The following is a 19,504-nucleotide window of genomic DNA, read 5'->3' on the forward strand; positions in this document are numbered from 1 at the left end:
TCTTCAGTATAATTTACACAAAGAAAAATTTTTTAATGCATACTATTTAAAAGAACAAATAACAACTGTTGCCGTAGTATTTTTTTCTAACAAAGTAAATAAATTTCCTTTAAAGTCAACAAAGCACGTGTTGCACCCGCATCTTAAAGATCCTCTATCTCTCTCTGTCTCTCAACTAATCTTCGACTGTTATTCAGCATCTAAACCCAGCAGCTTCCCATCTCTATCCAAGAGATTCCCAACACTATCTCCGTCTCCCCTCCTAACTTCTCTATTTTTTCTTACTTCTGTTCATCAAAGCTTACTCGCCTTGCCTCGAGAATACAAAAAGCTCCGACTACTCAGTCGATCGAGACGCGTTGAACCGAACGCTTCTCGCCTATTTTATTTTATTTTTTTATTTTTTAACCCTCACTTAAATCCCCTCACGTCCTCAACATGTTTCACGGATTAATTAAAACCTAAATACTTTATTTTTTAATATTTGACGCGAGTTTACGTCAAGTGTTTAAAATGTGGGTTTACAAGTTTATTTATCTGTGCCTGTGGATTCTTATTGAAATTTTTTATTTCACAGATGGATTGCGAGGTAATTTATTTTTTATTAATTAAAAATTATTTTTTCCCCCAGAAAATTTTTATTATTTTTTATCCTTTTCACTTGCATTTATTGAGAGATAAATTCATTGAACCCATCGTCACTAGCATTCGTCATCACTGTTACATTAATGTATATAATAAAATATTGACGACAGCTTCCCGCCATAAGTGCGTATACCATGTTTTTTTTTTATTTTTACTACTGTTTTTATCTTCAATTCATCTCTCTTACTCATGCTTTTGAATGTCTGTGTGTATGTGCGTATGGTACTCTAATTATCATCCACACTAACATCCGGAGCTAATATATTTTGACTTAAATAATTATCTCTGAAAAATTTTTCGCAAACATAAAAATAAAATATGGAAAAATTTTTAAATTATTAAGTCAATAATTTTTAAATAATTCTTCTGGCGACGAGAAAATTATTACTCCGCACGTTCGCACATTAAAAGTAACAAATGGAATTTTTTTTTTTTTTTTTAAATTAATTTTAAGAAATTGGAAAAATTTTTTAATAATTTTTAAGGTAAAAAAATAAAAATTGCCAGATTTTTTTTAATTATTTTAAAAAAGATTATTAGAGTAGACTGTTTGGTAGCGGAAACGGAAGTAGCTGTCTTATCGTAACTGGAAACTTGTAAAATTATGGAAATTAATGCAATAGTGCATTTTTTGAAAAATATTAAAAATTTTCTTCTGAAAAAATTTTTCAGATTTGAAAATAATAATTTTTTTTTTAATAAATTTTTTTTTATGAATTTTTAAATAAATTTTTTTTTTAATTTTCGGAAAAAGAAAATTAAAAATATACATTTTTACAATTTTAATTCTAAATTACTGTAAAAACTATTTTGTTAAACTAAACAATAAAATTTTTAAATAATTGTGTCATGAATACAAATATAGAATCTAGATTTTTTTAATTTTTATTCTTCCAAGAAATCGAAGACTAAATCATTAAAAAATTAAATTCTGATTCAAGAAAATTTTTTTTTAATTTTTAAATTTCGTAAGTAGGTAAAAAATTAATCCACAATCATGTAAAATAAATATTACCGTAGAGAATTAAACGCTCGACAAAAAAAAAAGGTCATTTATAATTTTTTGCTAAATTTACTTATTTAAAAGTTAAAAGGTTAAAGTTTAATGATTAATTTTACTGTTTATTTTTTGATTTTTGTTACAAAATAATTATTTTAACAAAATAAAATTTTATGCCTTTAAAAAGACAAAAATTTTTAATCTTTACACAAATTAAAAAATTTTAACACTGTACCGATAAAATTAGCGATAAATTGTGATTTTTTTTAAGATATTACTTTAAAATATCGAATATTATTACTTAAACAGGTAATCGAAATATCCGATAAAAAAGTGATAAAAAATGTGTGAGCTATTTCACGCTCACTTAAATTTTTCGCGCGATCTATCCATGAATATAATAAAGAATAAAAAGTAATATAAAAAGAATGAATAAGAATCAAACTGCTTATACTCATTCAAAGTACATACTATATACATGGATACTATAAATTAAATGTTAAGTAAAGGCAACTTCTCGTTAGTAGATATGATTATTAATTGAGGATTTAAGTGACCCACATGTGTGTGATACATGAAAAAAGATCAAGTCAAGAGATCAAGAGCTATTGAAAGTATCTATATATAATAAATAATAAATCTATTCATCGTTATTACGAGTGATTAATATAATTTAATACCGATCAACGTCGGATGTAATTTTTAGTGAAAACTAGTAGCCCAAGTGTTGGTTATTGCTTTGTAATTAACGATAGCTACTAGATGTTTAATTTACTATAAGACGCATAATACTTTCTAGTATTTAATGCGTTATTAATGTCGGTTGTGGGCTTAAGTGATAATTTACGTCGCGTCATTTAAATATCTATGCAATTGAGTAAATTGCCATTTAGTCGGGTCCGGGATATAGGATAATGTGTATCAGTTAAGAGAGTTAAGAGCTACGACTTAATGCAGCCAAGGAACAACTGTATCTTTTTTTTCTTATCTAGTTATTAATTGTTTTTTGCATAAATCATTTTTTGTTTAGCCTCAAATTTTTATTAAATAGACACTTTAATTTATGGTACTGATAGAATTTGATACAGGAACTTTTGAATGAGAATATTTTATATTATATTATATCATCCCAGATTATACTCAGTATAATCTGAATTATACTCAGTATAATCTGGATTATACTCAGTATAATCTAGATTATAGTAATTGCAATCTGGATTATACTAGCTACTATCTGAAAAATTTTTTTTCCTCAATATAATCTGGGATGATATCCAGTGTCATCTTGTTCTTTCCGTGTAGACGGAATAAGATAAAAAATTGATAAAACCAATAAGACATAAGTTTATAGTAATAATTATTTCTTTAAAATTAAGAAATGATATATTGTTATTTAAATGATTAAAAAAAAAGTGTTTTAAAGTGTCTGTTATCTTAATAAATACCAGATATCACAGACATTACTCAAACTCGAATAAAACTCTCCAGACTACTCTCTTTGCGCTTAAATATTCACCGCAACGTATAATCTATTTTCGTTTATCCCACATCATAAGCCACAAAAATCCCGCGGGCTTACCTTTTTTTTTCGTACTTGGACAAATTTACTCTCGTTCAATTGGCAGAAACCCAAAAAAATAAACAATTATACTTTACATTAAGTATTTTTTGTATATATTTTTCACCACTAAAATATACTATATTATAATGTAATATAAAGACGTACGAAGATAGTTCCAGCTGCGTAAACAAGAAAATTCTGAAAAAATTCTAAATAATGGTTTCAAATATTTCCCGGAAGTTAAAAATTTAAGGGTCCAATGTTTACATTTAACTATTTATTTCTTGAATAATAATATATTTTTTTAAATTTCGATCTTATAAAATATTTAAAAATGAGCGTTGAAATGCCAGAACAATTTGCAGACTAATTGGCATCTATTAACTTAATTGTCTTGCTGTTTCGTTTGCACATAACTCACCATGCATTATTCAGTATCAGTACAATGTCTCTTGATATTTTTTATGATTTGTTGTTAAGACTAAATATTTGTTTAAATAAAAATTTATTAAATTCAATTATAAACAAAGAAATTTTTTATTTTATTAAAACTCCCAGATTATACTCAGTAGTATCTGTGGCGAAACAAAATTTTAAATAGTAGCTAAAAAAAATTCTAGATTATACTCATTGTAATCTGGATTATACTCATTATAATCTGGGATTATACTCATTATAATCTGGGATGATATCCAGTGTCATCTTGTAATAAAAATTTTTAGAACATAATTTTAAAAAATTTTCATCTCAACACCCAAAAAACAGTTTAACAGAAAAAAATATAAGTTAAAATTTGACACTTAAAAAAAAATCAAGGATTTCTGTAGCTCACTAATTTTCTACGGGTTTTCCGTGATATGTAACAAGAGAGGTAGGTCATGTGGTGAGTGGGAAAAATTCGGCGTAGCAATCATACAAAAAGGGATGGAAAAAAAAGTAAAATGAAAGTAAAAATGGAATCCGAAGCGTATGGTTTTGTTACAAGAGACGTGAGAGACTTTACAGAAGACACCGGGTCTCAGGCACGCCCTGCGTGTCATAACTCGGCTCGAGGGCCCTTTGTATACCCCACATGCGTATGCGGGACGTTTGACGTCTGATCTACTGTACACAGATCTTACTATATCCATTTATGTATGGATATAGTATAGTTAAACGCTACTATCGTCTCTTACTGTGTCACTCCTGAGGGTGTAGGGGGATGGAGTAGATCAAGTACCAGTTACTAAAATGCTTGTACAGGAAACGCTCATTCATTGTATATTATGTAGTTGAGTTGAGAAGAAAATCATACGAGGGGACTAGTATTGGGGATTTACTTTTTACTTTTCGTTCATTTGACTCTGCTCCAATCGTTCGACCTTTTGTAGTGTCATCAAACAGACCCGGATGATTGTTCAATTTTTTTTTTTTTTTTTTTTTTTTTGAGTAAATAAATTTAGGCAAGTGACGCTACAAAAATTAACTTTTTGTAAATACATAAATTAAGATTCTAAATTACGAAATTACAGGGTAGTTATTAATTTCGTGTGAAAATTTTAAGAGTCACAAAAAATGTTCAGAAAAAAAGGTTCACTTGAGTCAAAAAAATATTTTTCTTACTAATTATTTTCTTGAGCGAAAAAAAAATATTTTTGACACAAGAAATTTCACTTATTCCAAAAAAATTAATTTTCTTGCTTTAAGAAGTACGTATCTTGATCCAAAAAAATGTATTTGAGTCAAGAAAGTCTTTTTGGTTTGAGAAAATTCAGCCTTTTGCTCCAAAAAATTTAGTTCTTGATAGAAGTAAATTTTCTTGTCTTGAGAAAATTTTTCTCTTGCTTCAAAAAATTAAATATCTCGATAGAAGTAAATTTTTATTGATTAACATGTCAAATAATATTGAATCATTTTTTTTTCATTCAATATTTAAAATTGCACGCTAAATAATATAAAATGGGTATCAAATATTCAAGATGCGCTAATAATTAAATAGAAAAAAATAGTTGCACGGTCGAATCATTCCATCTTTATTATTCCAGAAATGTCGTGCTGTTCAGTTGCAGACGGAAAGTGTCGCACTGCCTGTTCTGAGGTAAAATATATATATATATATATATAAAACATGTTTTTATTACATGTTATTTAAAACATAATTCAATCTATACAATACATAATCTAACGATGATCCGTTGAGATCGATTGACTTGTTTGTTAGCATGAAAGATAGCTTATCGCGAGATAAAAATTACCGGGTATAGGAAGTAAACAAATACACAAGTATAACTTTGATGTTTTAAAAGATCAAGAAGCTACACTGCTTTAAGTATAGAGAGAGTTAAAATTTAACAGCAGATAAAATAACATACGTACATATGTAAATAAAAAAAGGTGAAGAAGGAATTATAAATGAAAAGTGACGAACCTCTGATGGTTTTCGACTGTTGATGAGTACTTCCTTTGTTGTTTTAGCTACACCGGATACTAAACTATTATTTTTTTTATCACACTCACAAATTTTACTAAGTAATTTTATAAATAACTCTAACTTCTGTGGTACGGATTAAAGTGAGTATTTTAATCCGTATTCGAGTAAATATAAAAAATAGTTGTCTATTTTTGTGAGTTTCTGACGGATGAGCTAATTTTATTTATTAGTCAAATTTATAATTTGAAAAATTTAAACAAATGGCGTAGTTTTTTTTTATTTTAGTTTTATCTTCTAAAAGTACTCTGCAACGAGGGTCGTGAATTTACTGCAGTAAAAAAATTAAAAGGAAGTTGCATCTAAGAATAAACGTGATTAAAATAGGCGGTTACTTCTCCAGTTAGATTGTTAAATATTATTTTTCAAAGTGGCTTTTAAGAGACTTTGTTCGAGTAATTATTTATTTTATTGAAGAATTAGGCTCTTTAAAAAATTAAAAACCAGAGAGGAAATTCTAGCCCTAAAATTCATGCTAATCTAACATTTTATACAAAAAAAAAAAAATTCTTGCACTAAGAAAATTTTAAGGGAGACAAAAATTATTTTGGAGTGAAAAGAAATTAAAAATTAAAGAAACTAAAAATTTTTTTTGGACTTAGAAAAAATAATAAAAATTTTTTTTATACGCCCTTATGGTTCCCGGGTGCCATAAGGGCGTATAATTTTTATATAGTCTACCTTAAAAATGTCATAATATAAATATTCTATTATTGGTATTATTTTGCGCTTCAATCAATTCAAAATTGTTTATATTTTCATGAAAAATAATTATTAAATCTTTATACATTAAAAGTAGGGTCAAATACGTTTTACTTTGAAACCTGTTCAACTACTGGGTACTTTAGCTAACTAAATTTTCGGCTTGTTCCAAAATTTCAATCTATTGAATGGAGAATTAATTTCATGAATTAAAAATACTGGATAACAATTTTTTCTTTTTTAGCGCGAAATTTGAAAAAAATACTCAATATTTGACATTTCAATTTTCAAATTAACATTTCAATGCATCATTATATTTGTCATAAAATCCATTGAAATTAAATTTTTCACTTTGAATAAAATAATCATAATAAAAATTCAAACCAAACTATAAAAATGATAAAAAGTGTTCGAAAATAAACTCGTAACGAATAAATTTAGAAAAAAGACATCCATAAATTTCGACATCTGTTTAACTTATTCTTATATTATTACGAAACAAGTTTTCGTATCAATAAGTGTTTGTATTTAAATTTGAAGCCGTTAAAACTTTTAGAAAAACTAGATAAAATGATAAGAGAAGGTGACCCTTGGTCTGTACTTGTAAATTTAAGATAATCACTGCTACTTATACATTTCCGTTTTCTATCCCCCGCAACACTTATACAATACATAAAATTTATACATTACATCTTATTATCTTGTTACTGTATTAAATTGACAAAAGCATTTGTATACACTAGTTACATTAAATTATTTAAGTTATACGTTATATCTATAACTCTTAGCTTGGCCCCTTGTCCAGAAACTTCCAGTCCTAGTTAAATGCAACAATATACGTGACACATACTAATATAATGTAAATATCATGAGAAAAACGTCTATTGAATCGGCAATGAGGACTTAAGTATTATATCCACTAAAGATTTTTTTTACTTTTTATATTTTTCATCAGCACAACGTATACACTATTAACTCATGTCCCTCTTTTTTAGTTTTGTCTCTTCCATCTTTACTTCCATCAATTGATATTCCGTCGTAGAACAGGATATTGCTACAACTTATACAATAAAAACATGACCAAGTTTTGTAATGTTATTTTTTGAACCTATTGTTTTTTTTTTTTTTTTTTTTTTTTTTTTTTTTATCACAGATATCATTGGTCGCCGTTGGAACTGACTCAGAAGTGCGTGAAAGTGTCAGGACCAGGTTGACAGACTTTTGTTCATATGAAATGGTAAGACCATTTTTTTTGAAAGCAGAATTTCTCTCTTCATTTTTATTGTACTTTTTCTAATCGATCAATTGATACAATAGACGCACATAATCTTTCTTACTGTACAGGAAATCAATTTTTAGTAATGTAAACCGTTTTTTTTTTTTTATTTTTTATTTTTTTTAAATATTTGATATTTAAAATTTGATAAATGTCTAAAAATTTTAGATAGTAGTTAGTATAATCCAGATTACAATGAGTATAATATAGATTATAATGAGTATAATCTAGATTATAATGACTATACTCCAGATTATAATGATTATAATCCCGATTATAATGATTATAATCCAGATTACAATGAGTATAATCTAAATTATAATGAGTATAATCCAGATATCACTCAGTATAATTTAGAATTTTTTTAGCTACTATCTGAAATTTTTTTTCGCCACAAATACTACTGAGTATAATTTAAAATATTTTCAATATTTAAAAAAAATTTGTTTTTAATTTTTGACCGTCTTCATTTTCCTTTTGCTGTTCTTGGTTTTCTTATCACTACTTCCTATTTTCTATTTCAATAATCTTTTGCCTATTCTTCAAGCATCTCTTCTTATTGTTAATGTTCCCTTTCTTGATCCTGTTTTTTTTCATATTGTTATATTTTCTTCTTTGTTTTACTTTTTCTTTTCATTATTATTTTTCTTTTTCTGTGTTATTATTAAATTTCTACTACCATTAATTTAAACAATAATAAAATAATTTTATTAAATAATAAATAATTAAAAACTGTATTTTACAGTCGGAATTCTGGGCCTGTATCAATTCCACTTTGAGTGGTAAGTAAAAAAAAAAATTATAACTTTAATCCAATAACTGATATAACAATAAACGATTACCAATAAATATTTCAGAAGCAGAAACTAATGAAAATTGGGTTGGCAGAGGCTGCTGTCATTTAGCGCAGTATCCGCTGTGTCAGTCATCCTGTGCGTTAGCAGGGTCACGGATGCATTTAGAAAATTCTTGCCGTCCGAGTGATGAATTGGAATTCTATTCATGCTTAGAAAAGCGAGAGGAGGGCGAGCATTGTTGCAGCGATGTCTCCAACACAACGTGCCGCTCTGTATGTCGTGATTTATTTCACAAGCCGGGGAAACAATTCAGTTTAAAATTGTACAGCAGCAAAGGATGCTTTACTCAAGTGCCGAAGTGCTTGAAAACTGTCGCCGAGTCAGCGAATCCAGAAAATCCTAAGCAGTGTAAGTACACGCCTAATATAACGGGGAATGGGATTAACAATAACGCCCAGTTGAATTCATTTCAAGGTTAACGAATGCTAATTTGATTGACCCGTTTCAGACTTGAACTGCTGTAAGGAGGCCACTACACCCGGTTGTCTGGACGCTTGTAGAAAAATACTGTTCAAGCCGTCTTCCATCCGCGAGATTTTGGACACTTTGGAAGAGAAATGTCATCCAGTGATTCCCCATTCGCCTCTTTGGAGCTGCATTCTCCAAACAGCGCCGATAAAGCCGTCACGAGTTCCTCTAGACATTGGAAAACTGACCTGCTGTTCACGTGCTGCGAGTGCCAACTGCCAGAATCTTTGCTGGAAGGCTTTTCAAGCAGATTGGGAAGTGTCCTGGTCGCAGATGGAGACCGAGTGCCTGTCATCGCCAAATGAAGCTGATTTACGTCGCTGCATTGAAGATTCTGACGAGCCATGTGAAATTGGTTGCACCGGGTTGTCGTACTGTACCAAGTTCAATAACCGGCCAGTCAACCTGTTCCGTTCATGCTCGAAGTCCGCTGACGACGCAGCGCGCTGGGAAGCTGATCACTGGGCTCGTGGTGGAGTGATCCATGGTTTAGGAGTTCCAGTTCGTGCTGATCCGTCCTGTCCTCTAGAATCATTGCGAGCAGCAGCGTGTGTGCTTCAGTTACGACCCTGCGAAAATCGGATCCACGAGACCCAATTGTGCCGAGAAGACTGCCTAGAACTGATGGCCAACTGCGTTGACTGGACGGTGATAGGTCGCACTCATACAGCAGCTATTTTGTGTGCTAAGTTATCACCATCCAGGCCTGGAACGCCCTGCGTTTCTCTTCGACCTTTTATGGAGGAAGCTCAAGATGAAGTTGTTGCTGGAGTTTTGCCTTCTGCTGATGTTTCCACTCCTTGCAAGCGGAACCCATGCCCAGATGAGCAAGTTTGCGTGCTGACACCCAATGACAGCACGTTGTACAAGTGTCTTCCATCTTGCACTTTGGGGGAAATGTCACGATTACTGGTTCCTTTGAACACTTGGGTCCAGATACCGCGGACTGATCAGCAGGGGTGTCATCGCGTCTGTCAGTGCACTGCCAATGGGTTAGAAAAGTGCAAAACTCTTAATTGTTACAACCCCAATTCTTGCTGGGTGCAAGATCGCTTCGTGGCTCACAGGACCAACTTCTATTTAGACTGCAATCTGTGTCACTGTTTCGAGGGGGAAGTTACTTGCTCACGGAAAACCTGCAGCGAAGTACGCGTTCCGTCACTGCCTTGCGATTGTCCTGCTCACTATGTTCCAGTTTGCAGCCGATTTGGGGTCACATATGCAAGCGCCTGCTTGGCTAAATGCACTGGGCTGTCTGCAACAGAGATCCAATTTGGAAGCTGTTCTTCCGTAGATCCCTGCCAACCGAATCCGTGCAATCCAAATGAAAGGTGCTTGCGCAAGCCACGGGTTTGTTTATCACCAATCCACAAACCGTGCAGACAATACGAATGCATTCCTTTGGATTGTAATCTTCGAAACGCAGAATACGGCCCGGTTTGCGATCGCAACAATCGTCAGCACAATACATCTTGTGCCTTGATAAAAGCTAAAGCTGCTCTTGCGTACCATGGACCCTGTTTACGGGGTTGCAGCCTTCGAGGACCTATTTGTGCGGTCAATGGCGAAGTTTATGCCAGCGAGTGCGCTGCTTGGGCTGACAGGACTATCGTTGATTACGTCGGAGCTTGCGTTGCCGTAGGTGTTGTTGGGGATCGAAATGTACCCAGATGTGGCGATGCGGTTAAATGTCCAAGACTGAATCCTCCCAATTGCATTGGCGTCACTCCTCCAGGGAGCTGTTGTCCTGTTTGTGGTGGCGCTGCGCGCATATTTTATTCCAAGAAACAGGTAGGTTTATTATTGGAGCTTCGGAAAAATTAAATTAAATTTTTTTTGCCTAATATGGTCTTATGCCTTCGTAAAATTTATATTTCTAATATTTATTAGCCAAATCATAATAAATAGAAATTAATTGTAATTTTTTTCAATTTCAAGCTCGACCGAATTTACTATATGATGGAAGAGGAAGCCGATAAAGATGCAGTGACACTGGAAAAACTTTTGCTAGCACTAGGACGACAAATCCAAGTTGCCCAGTGCACATTACGCGGCCACGTTACTCCAGAGAATGACATATTCATAATTGTCCAGTCTACGGCAAAAGAACCGTCCAGTTTGCAATTGAGAGCGTGCATCGCGGAAACTGAAAAGCTGGTTGTCCGAATTACTGAGCGCAGTTCTAAAGTTGTCGCCGAAGTGCCTCTAGGATCTCTAACTCGAGCAGAAGTCGCTCATGGGCACGTTTCCATAGCAACTGGAGCGATTTCATCAATATATGTCATGATCGTGCTGTTTGTTACTATCAAATTGATTGCGTAAGCTGTCGCAATTATTTTTTTAACCATTGGAGTTTTTTAAGGCTGCCAAGTGTTCAAGTCTGTGATCTTTCTAGTGCCTATACTTAATTTTATTTAGATTTTGTTCTTTTTTATTATATGTTTTATTAATATTTTTTTTTTTTCTTTTTTAAGTTACTGCCAAAGAAAAATTATTTAATCGTATTGGTTTTTTTGTTTGTGTAGAGTTAAGAGTAATTGCCTATAATTATTTTATTAATTGATCAATTGATATGAATTAATTGTTACTGTGTGTTCTAGTTATAAATAAATTTATTTAAAATTATTATTATGCTTTAATAAGAATATAATTGAAATGTGTATTTGTAAATTTTGTTAATTATTGTAAATTAAAAATTTTTGTAATAATAAATACATTTTTTTTAAACAATTATAATTTTTATAAAAATTATAATTATTAAAATTGCCCTAATTTTTGGATAATTAATAAAATGTTTCGTAATTTATTAAAATTCTAATTAATTTCATCACTAATTTTTAAAAAATATTTAAAAATTAAAAAAATTAATTAAAATTAAAAAAAATTAAAATAATTTTAATTTATACCAGTTGGGCATAAAAATTTTTTTTAATGTGGATTGCAATAAACAATCATTCAAAATTTGAATATAATTCATTTATTCAAAGGATTTGAAGTCTTAACAAAAATTTGTAACCCTAAATATTCAGTTTTAATTGTTGTTAGAGGCAATAAGTAATTATTATCACTTTGCTGTGTTAATTGACCGTTCGGTTTCTTAACAATCCATGGAAACTCAAGGCACTTTGGATTCTCGCTTAGACCAATGTGAGCTGATTCATTAGTTTCTATTTCAATAAAGAATGTACAATCCTTCGGTAGTTTACTCAGATAATTATCGGACATCAACAACCGTAGATTTAATTCTCGAAGAACGTCCTCGGTTTTCAAGAAATACGGATCTTTTCTATGGATTCAAAATGCTCTGATTTATTGTTTAATTATAACTTACACCTTATTATTAATACTAATCAAAAAGCTTTATATTGAAAGGTAATAATTGTTTTAACTAAAAGTAATAAACTTTTTTATATGAAACAAAAATTTTCTGTTTGAATATTTTCAACTCCCCGATTTTTAAACTTCAATTAAATTAAATTCTGGACATTAAAGAGTTGAGCGTAAAACATAAATATCAGAAATAATAATAAGAGTAGTGATAATAATAAATCAAGAAGACAATGAACTTTCTGACATTCCCGATTAGTATCTTTTTTTTGGAAAAAAAATTTCCGATTTTTTTGTTAATGATGACAAGTACTTTGATGTAAATAAATAAAATTAAATTAAATTAAAATTTTAATGAAGATAACATGAGGGTGAATTCAGCAGACAGCTAATTTCGGAGAATTTTTAGATTAATTTTAAGTTAATGTTTGTAAAAAAAATTTTTAAAATTGCTTAGAGAAAACTTGTGAAAATTTCCATATGCATTTTTTATACTATTTCTTCTGTAACAAATAAATTCTTTATAAATTATTAAAAAATTATCAGACATCTACTAAATTCACACTTATAAAATAATATTGTTACCTTCTAATTTAAAACAAAAAAAAAAAAAAAATAAAAACTTACTCATTATCAGTAAGACGGAACTCCATTAAATCAAAAACAATTCTTTCAATTTCCTTCTGGTCATCATTGCAAATGACAAAATTAATCTTCTTAACAGATGTCACATCAGAATCCAAAAGTTCTTTTACAGACAATATAATATTTCTTAAATAATCATTAACCTCCGGATGTTCTGATATGTAAACAGCAGTACTGTAAATTTTCTTCTTGGTAAATATTTCTCGTGGGTATAATTGCCGTGAATAGATAATACTGTTGAAAGCGACTTCTAGTAATTCTGACAGGATGTCCGAACTAACTGCAAGTAGAGAAATAAATACATTAATTAATTAAAAGTTCTAGAAATGTAAACAGAAATTTATTAAAAAAAAAAATTTTATAACAATTTAATTATTAAAAAAATTTACTTAAAAAATTCTACATGTAGAAATTAATCAAAATTATAAGTGTGAATTTTTAAAAATATTTATTTTATAATTTTCTTGAATAAAAAAAAATATTGAGAAAAAAAAATTTCAATAAATTAAAAATGCAATTTTTTAAAAATAATTTTTTAGAACAAATTTTATTGTTAAAGAAAATTTAAAAATTGTCAAGTGACAGCTAACTTTAATGTCATAATTTTATAGCAATTAAATTATTTAACTAAAAAGTTTCACATGTGAAATTTAATAAAATTTACAAGTGAAAATTTTTAGAAGAATTTTTTTATTGAAATTAATTTGTTAAAAAAATTTTTAAAATTAATAGCTGACCGCTAACTTCAGTATTATAAAATTCTAACCTATTTGGCACTGCGACATGTTAAAATAATTTTCTTTTTGATCCGCAATTAAATGTCCACATTTTTCATTAATAATAAAGAAAAAAAAAGAATTTTCTCGACAATTCAAGTGTTTTATGAAATAAATTTTTAAATAAAATAATAAATGAAATTAATTATCTGACAATTGTAAATAATTTTATTTACATTTTAAACATGCCGGTAGCTGACAATCTGACAGTTCTGATTTTGTAATGGCCGGCTCGCACGCAGCTGTCAAATTTATCGCGCATGCGCTTTAAAATAAACGCGGCAAATTTGAATTTATAAAATGTCAAATTTTTTATTTATTATATTTAAAAAAATTTTTTAATAAATAATTAACAGCTTAAAAATGTAAAAAAAAATTATAAATGATATTTAATAAAATATTTAAAAAAGAGATTTAAAGAAAAAAAAAATTATTTCTATAAAATAATTAATTATTCGGTGGTTAATAATTTATAAATCAAATGATCAATTTAAAATATAAGTTTTCGCGCCGGTGGCGGCCATACTGTCTACGCGGAAAACAGAAAATAAAAAATGAGTTTGCGCGTGTCCAAGCAAAAGTTTATAGTGGCCTTCCATCAGTTTTATATTAGTGAGTGGAGTAAAATATAAATTCATTAAATTATTAGTTAAATAAAACAAAAATAGCTGAGTATTTAAATTAGATCAAAGTAGAAAATTTTTATTAGTAATAGTAATAAATAGAAATTTAAATGTGTCAAATACTTGTCGTAACATAACCAATCTAACCTCAATCAACAAACCGCCATTTTTCATAACGAAAAAATTAATAACTTTTTAATAATTAATTTTTTTAAAATTAGTAAGTTTTTTTTTCGGGGATTGGTAGGTTATTTTAAGGTGAGTTATTATTTGGCTAAGCGAGTGAGGTGATAAGTTTATGATTGTCATTTTAATTGATGTATATTTATTAACAGCAGACAAAATGCCAAATCGTGCATATCCTAAGCGAGCTGATGTAGCTGAAAAAGAAGCTTGGTCTTGGTTTGAATCTGTATCTCCAGAGAACATTACTCATGAACAACTCGAATTGGCTTATAGAGTCTCATTAAATATTTGTAAAAATTGCAAGTAAGTTTGGTGTTTTTTTTTTTTTTTTTTTTTACTTACTTTTTGAGCAGGTCATGTTTTATCACATGTTTTTTTTTTTTTTTTTTTTTTTTAAATTAAATTTCAGATTTACTGAGAAAGTATTAAAATTTTATTAAAGTTTACTGTCACTTGATAATTTTTTAATTTTCTTTAACAAAAAAATTTGTTCTAAAAAATTATTTTTAAAAAATTTCATTTTTAATTTATTAAAATTTCTACAAGTCCATTTTTTTAATAAATTTTTTTTGCTATAATTTATTTGTTAAAAAAAATTCAAATAATTGTGACAGCTAAATTTAATGTCATTAAGTTAAAGTAATAATATGCTTTTATTGAAATAAAAATTATTTAGTCAGATATTTTTTTAAAATAATTTAAATATTATGATACTGAAACAAATAATTCTTAAGATTTTTTTCAACAAATAAATTGCTGTAAAAAAAATTTTTTTTTTTAAATTCAAGTAGAAATAAAAAAATTGATAAAAATTAAAGTACCTAGCAGACATTTAATAATTTTTAGAATTTTTTTTAAGAAATAAAATTGACATGTAGAAATTACAAATTTTTAAAATGCAATTTTTTAAAACAAATTTCTTTATTAAATAAAATCAAAAAATTGTTAAATGACAGCTTACTTTAATGGCATAATAAAATAATACAAAAAAAATTATAATTTATAATTTTTTCAATTTTCAATAATAACAGAGTTTTAATATAAGTAAAAATAAAATTACAATTATTTATAATTAAAATTTTTTTCAGGCGTAATTGCAGCTATAATCCCCGATGTTTGGTAGGACTAGGTGAAGAAAAATATCTGAAGTCCCTGCCGATAGAAACAGCGGCTTTAGAAGATTCATTAGATGAATTACGAGACCCAACTCAGTACGTTGGTTTAAAAAATTTAGGAGCAACATGTTACGTGAACAGTCTCATTCAAGTATGGTTTCACAATGAAGACATGAGGTAACTAATTATTAATTAAAATAACTAATTACTAGTAGCAACTTGCACTAAACACTAAATTAATTCTTTAATAATTATTTCCAGGCGAATAATCTACAAATGGAACATAACAGAAGACCCAGAAGAACGTGAGTCTCTTCGTCGTTCCCAAGAAAAAAATTTACCCTACCAACCAGTAACAGTAGTTGGACAGCTGCAGTATATATTCGCGATGATGCAGTTTGGAAATCGGCAGCTCCTGGACCCAACGAGTCTCGCAAGAGCTCTATCTCTCGACACCGGAACCCAGCAAGACGCTCAAGAATTTTCAAAATTACTTCTCGCTCATATAGAAGGTAAAATCCAGCAGAACCATCACCTGAAAACCTTGCTCCAGCGCTTGACTCAAGGAACGTACTCATACGTAAACCGCTGCTCGACTTGCAGCAGCGAGTACGAGACCCCGACGACTTTCTACGAACTAGACCTCCAGCTAGCCCCGACTCTAAAGCAAGCGATCGAGAACTACCTCAGCGAGGAAGATTTATCCGGCACCAACAAGTACCTCTGCCGAAATTGCAAGGACAAACGAGACGCCAAGCGTTTCATCAGGCTCAATACTTTGCCTGATACTCTGAACTTCCAGCTTCTGAGGTTTGTTTTCCACCGAGAGTCCGCGCAGAAAAAAAAATTAACATCCTCGATTTCTTTTCCCGAAGAACTGGATATGTCAGAGCACTTGAATTGTCCTGCTGGGACGCATTTGTACTCGCTGGTCGCTGTTTTAAGCCACAAAGGTCCTTCCACCCACTCAGGGCATTACATTGTAAATATTTGCAAGTCTTCTGACGAGTGGTACCAATTCAGTGACGATAAAGTTGAACGTCTGCAGAACAAGCGCATTGAGGATGGGATCAACGATGGAGGTAAAGTTAAGCGCACTAAGATCGCTAAGGGATGTCTAACTTCAAATAGTGCCTACATGTTGGTTTACACTAGGTCGAGCAGCAAAGGACGAACTGGGTCCGATTTAAATCACATTGATGAGAAAGAAAAAATTAAAGAAAAAGCAAAAGAGGAGCCGAAAGAGTCTATTACTGGTAATGGTACTAAAAGAAAGGATCCTATGGAGCTGGATGATTCTCCAACGTTGTTTAGCCCGACTAAGAAGTATAAAAGTGAGGACGATTCTCACTCTGAACACAATGAATCAGTTGGCGAAGAGCCGATGGATGTTGACCAAAATAATGTCCAGGTCAAGGAAAAGCTGCAAGTTGTAAGAAAGATTGAATTTGATACTCATCACCAACAAGCTAATAATTATGATAATGATAATGATAGTGACAAAGATGGTTGGGAGAAGAATTACCGATCGTTGAATGGTGACGCACATCGTGCTATGAGCTGTCAGAAACGCGATCAGTATGTGACTCTGGGGTTTGACAAGTGGGAGCTGAGCGAGCCATTGAGGCAAATTGTCCGACAGGAGAATGATACGTATGAAAATAGCTTGCTAGCGATTCAAGCGGACAATATGAAGGAGATTGAGCACCAGAATATCAAGAGGCAGGAAGTTATTGACTTGTACGGGATCCTTAGTAAAGGAGAGTGGGAAGAATATGAGTGGATACCAACTGGCTGGTTGACCAAATGGTTCACCGACCTGGCTGGTTGTCCAGAAGCCGCGGTTCCTGTTGATAATTCGGTGCTGATGTGCTCGCACGGTAAAGTCGACCCGCTTAAGATAAACCGGGCGAAGTGTGTGCCAATAGAAGCTGCTGAGATGATTTTTAATAAGTACAAAGGCGGTCCCAGGATGGACAAAAGGTCACTTTGTGAAGCATGTGTCAAGAGACGATGTCGCGTGTTGAGGTTCCAGGCTCAGCTGGAGAGAGACAGGAAGGAGGTCATGGAGATTATGAAGCAGGTGAAGGAGTTTAATGAAGACTGTTTTCTTGTTGGTGCTAATTCTCTGAAAAATTGGAGACGCCTGGCTATGGATTTGTTGGATGACAAGGACAATCAGGAGAGTGATGGTAGTTATGCGGATGAAAATGAACACCAGGAGGAACATCATGATGCTGATGATGAATCGGATAGGATTCTTAATTTTAATGAAGACTTGCATTGTGAGCACGGTAAACTTAGGACTCCTGATGCTGGGAGGAAAATTGTACCTGCCGCGGTATGGAGTATTTTGAAAAAATATTTTCCTAAGGCTACTGAGTATCCTTTTGGCGCCCAGAGTTGTTCTACTTGTGAGCAAAAGGTTGAGAATGCCGAGAAGACTAAGAAGGATGATAAGCTTAAAGCGAAGAATCAGAAAGAAGAGCTCAATGATTTGTATTTTTTGAAGAATAGAGTTGACATTACCAAACACGAGGGAGTCGAGTTTTATATTGTTGAAAAGGGGTTCATAGACTCGTGGAGATCGTTTATTCGGTAAGTTTTTTTTAAAAAGATTATAATTTTATAAACTCCGTTAAATCCTGATAAATTTAAAATACATAATTTAACAAAAATCTTATTTTGCAAAAAGAAATTTAAAAAAAAATTTATTGCAAGTTGTAAAAAGAGATTCCAATAAGGTTTGAGTATTCACTGAATTACTATGAAGAAATCTGAGTAAACAGATAGATGGCGCGTCCTGTATCTCTGAATTTTAAATATAAATTTCTATTATTTAAATATTAAAAAAAAAAATACAAATAAAATATTATGGCGTGTGTTATGTGGTAAAAAATTATGGAAATAAAATTATTTCCGCAATTTTTTTTAAACATATTAAACATGAAAAATCTTTTATGAATTCAAATTGAAGATCTTCAATCATTTGTCTGTTTAAAAATTAATTTTTATTAATTAAAAATAGTTTTGATTATAAAAAACTATTTCAGGTGTAAAAATATACATCCGTGAATATTAGAAAGAATTGAAACGAAAGCTACCTTAATAAAAGAAATAAGCGTTATCCGTCTCGTATTAACGACCTTTTTCCTAATTGTGCGTCAAAAAAAAAAAAAAAAAAAAAAAAAAAAAAAGATTGAGGGAAAGGAACGAAACAGGGAGATAAAGATGAAAAAGAAAACTCAGCTCACCCGCGATTAGGGGTTAAGGTAAAGAAGGGAGCACGGAAAACTAATTGAAACCGCCTAACGATCCACGAGCAAATGATACATCGAGTTTACCACTCTCAGAAGAAGAAAATGAGTTTGTCTAAATGCTTATATTCCACATCGCCTTCTCAATTACAACTTTTATTTTAATAGTTTTCATATCAAAAATATTTATCCTGAAAGTGCTAATAAACAAATTGTAAATAGTAAAAATTATTTATACTGGGGCCGAAAAATCAAGAGAAATTGTATTTTTAATTTGTAATCTGCGGAAAAATAATTTAAAAAAAAATACACTGGTTGCAAGAAGAATGATTATAATCAATTATTATTGAACTAATTAAAAACACTGGTTAGTAAATTAATTATCAATTTTAGTGAAAAAACCCGTCTTTTAAAACGTATAATAAATATTTATTAATAGTTAGTAAATCATTTATTAAGTACAATTAATTAGCTGCTTTTTAAATATTTATTGAATGTTGATAAAGAAATAAATTATTTTAAAATGAATAAATTTATTAACAGTTAAATTAATGAATTCTTCTATCAGTGTAATAATTTCGAATCCTTTCTGCATTTTA

General features: G+C 30.4%; 3 protein-coding genes across 6 annotated transcripts in view; 2 read left to right on the forward strand and 1 right to left on the reverse strand.

Moving 5' to 3' along the window:
• Window positions 1-364: 364 nt before the first annotated feature.
• Window positions 365-11,651, forward strand: Reck (reversion-inducing-cysteine-rich protein with kazal motifs). Of its 3 annotated transcripts, XM_074251508.1 has the most exons (7): window positions 365-589; window positions 5,231-5,283; window positions 7,529-7,612; window positions 8,397-8,433; window positions 8,509-8,856; window positions 8,957-10,767; window positions 10,915-11,651. In XM_074251508.1, the coding sequence occupies exons 1-7, from the start codon at window positions 514-516 to the stop codon at window positions 11,296-11,298; spliced, it is 2,793 nt and encodes a 930-aa protein (XP_074107609.1). In that variant the 5' UTR covers window positions 365-513; the 3' UTR covers window positions 11,299-11,651. The 3 variants fall into 3 exon arrangements, with proteins under 3 accessions (XP_074107609.1, XP_074107610.1, XP_074107611.1); XM_074251509.1 differs by lacking the exon at window positions 7,529-7,612; XM_074251510.1 differs by lacking the exon at window positions 5,231-5,283 and having other exon boundaries at window positions 454-589.
• A 298-nt stretch (window positions 11,652-11,949) lies between these two features.
• Window positions 11,950-13,931, reverse strand: Polz2 (DNA polymerase zeta subunit 2). The gene is made up of 3 exons (XM_074251570.1): window positions 13,715-13,931; window positions 12,931-13,228; window positions 11,950-12,262 (listed from the first exon to the last, which is right to left on the reverse strand). The coding sequence occupies exons 1-3, from the start codon at window positions 13,731-13,733 to the stop codon at window positions 11,950-11,952; spliced, it is 630 nt and encodes a 209-aa protein (XP_074107671.1). The 5' UTR covers window positions 13,734-13,931.
• Window positions 13,932-14,298: 367 nt separating this feature from the next.
• LOC141532842 (ubiquitin carboxyl-terminal hydrolase 48) overlaps window positions 14,299-19,504 on the forward strand; it is a 44,073-nt gene continuing 38,867 nt past the window's right edge. The window contains exons 1-4 of one of the 2 annotated variants that reach the window (XM_074251381.1): window positions 14,299-14,605; window positions 14,683-14,836; window positions 15,622-15,825; window positions 15,910-18,246. In XM_074251381.1, coding sequence (XP_074107482.1) covers window positions 14,691-14,836; window positions 15,622-15,825; window positions 15,910-18,246 — 2,687 coding nt within the window. In that variant the 5' untranslated portion in view covers window positions 14,299-14,605; window positions 14,683-14,690. The remainder of the gene's footprint in view (window positions 14,606-14,682; window positions 14,837-15,621; window positions 15,826-15,909; window positions 18,247-19,504) is intronic. The other variant, XM_074251382.1, reaches the window with a different exon arrangement.

This window comes from Cotesia typhae, unplaced genomic scaffold (genome assembly GCF_013202065.1).
Source record: "Cotesia typhae breed Kobodo isofemale line unplaced genomic scaffold, CoteBio_Ctyphae contig_69, whole genome shotgun sequence".
In the NCBI taxonomy this organism is placed as follows: domain Eukaryota; kingdom Metazoa; phylum Arthropoda; class Insecta; order Hymenoptera; family Braconidae; genus Cotesia; species Cotesia typhae.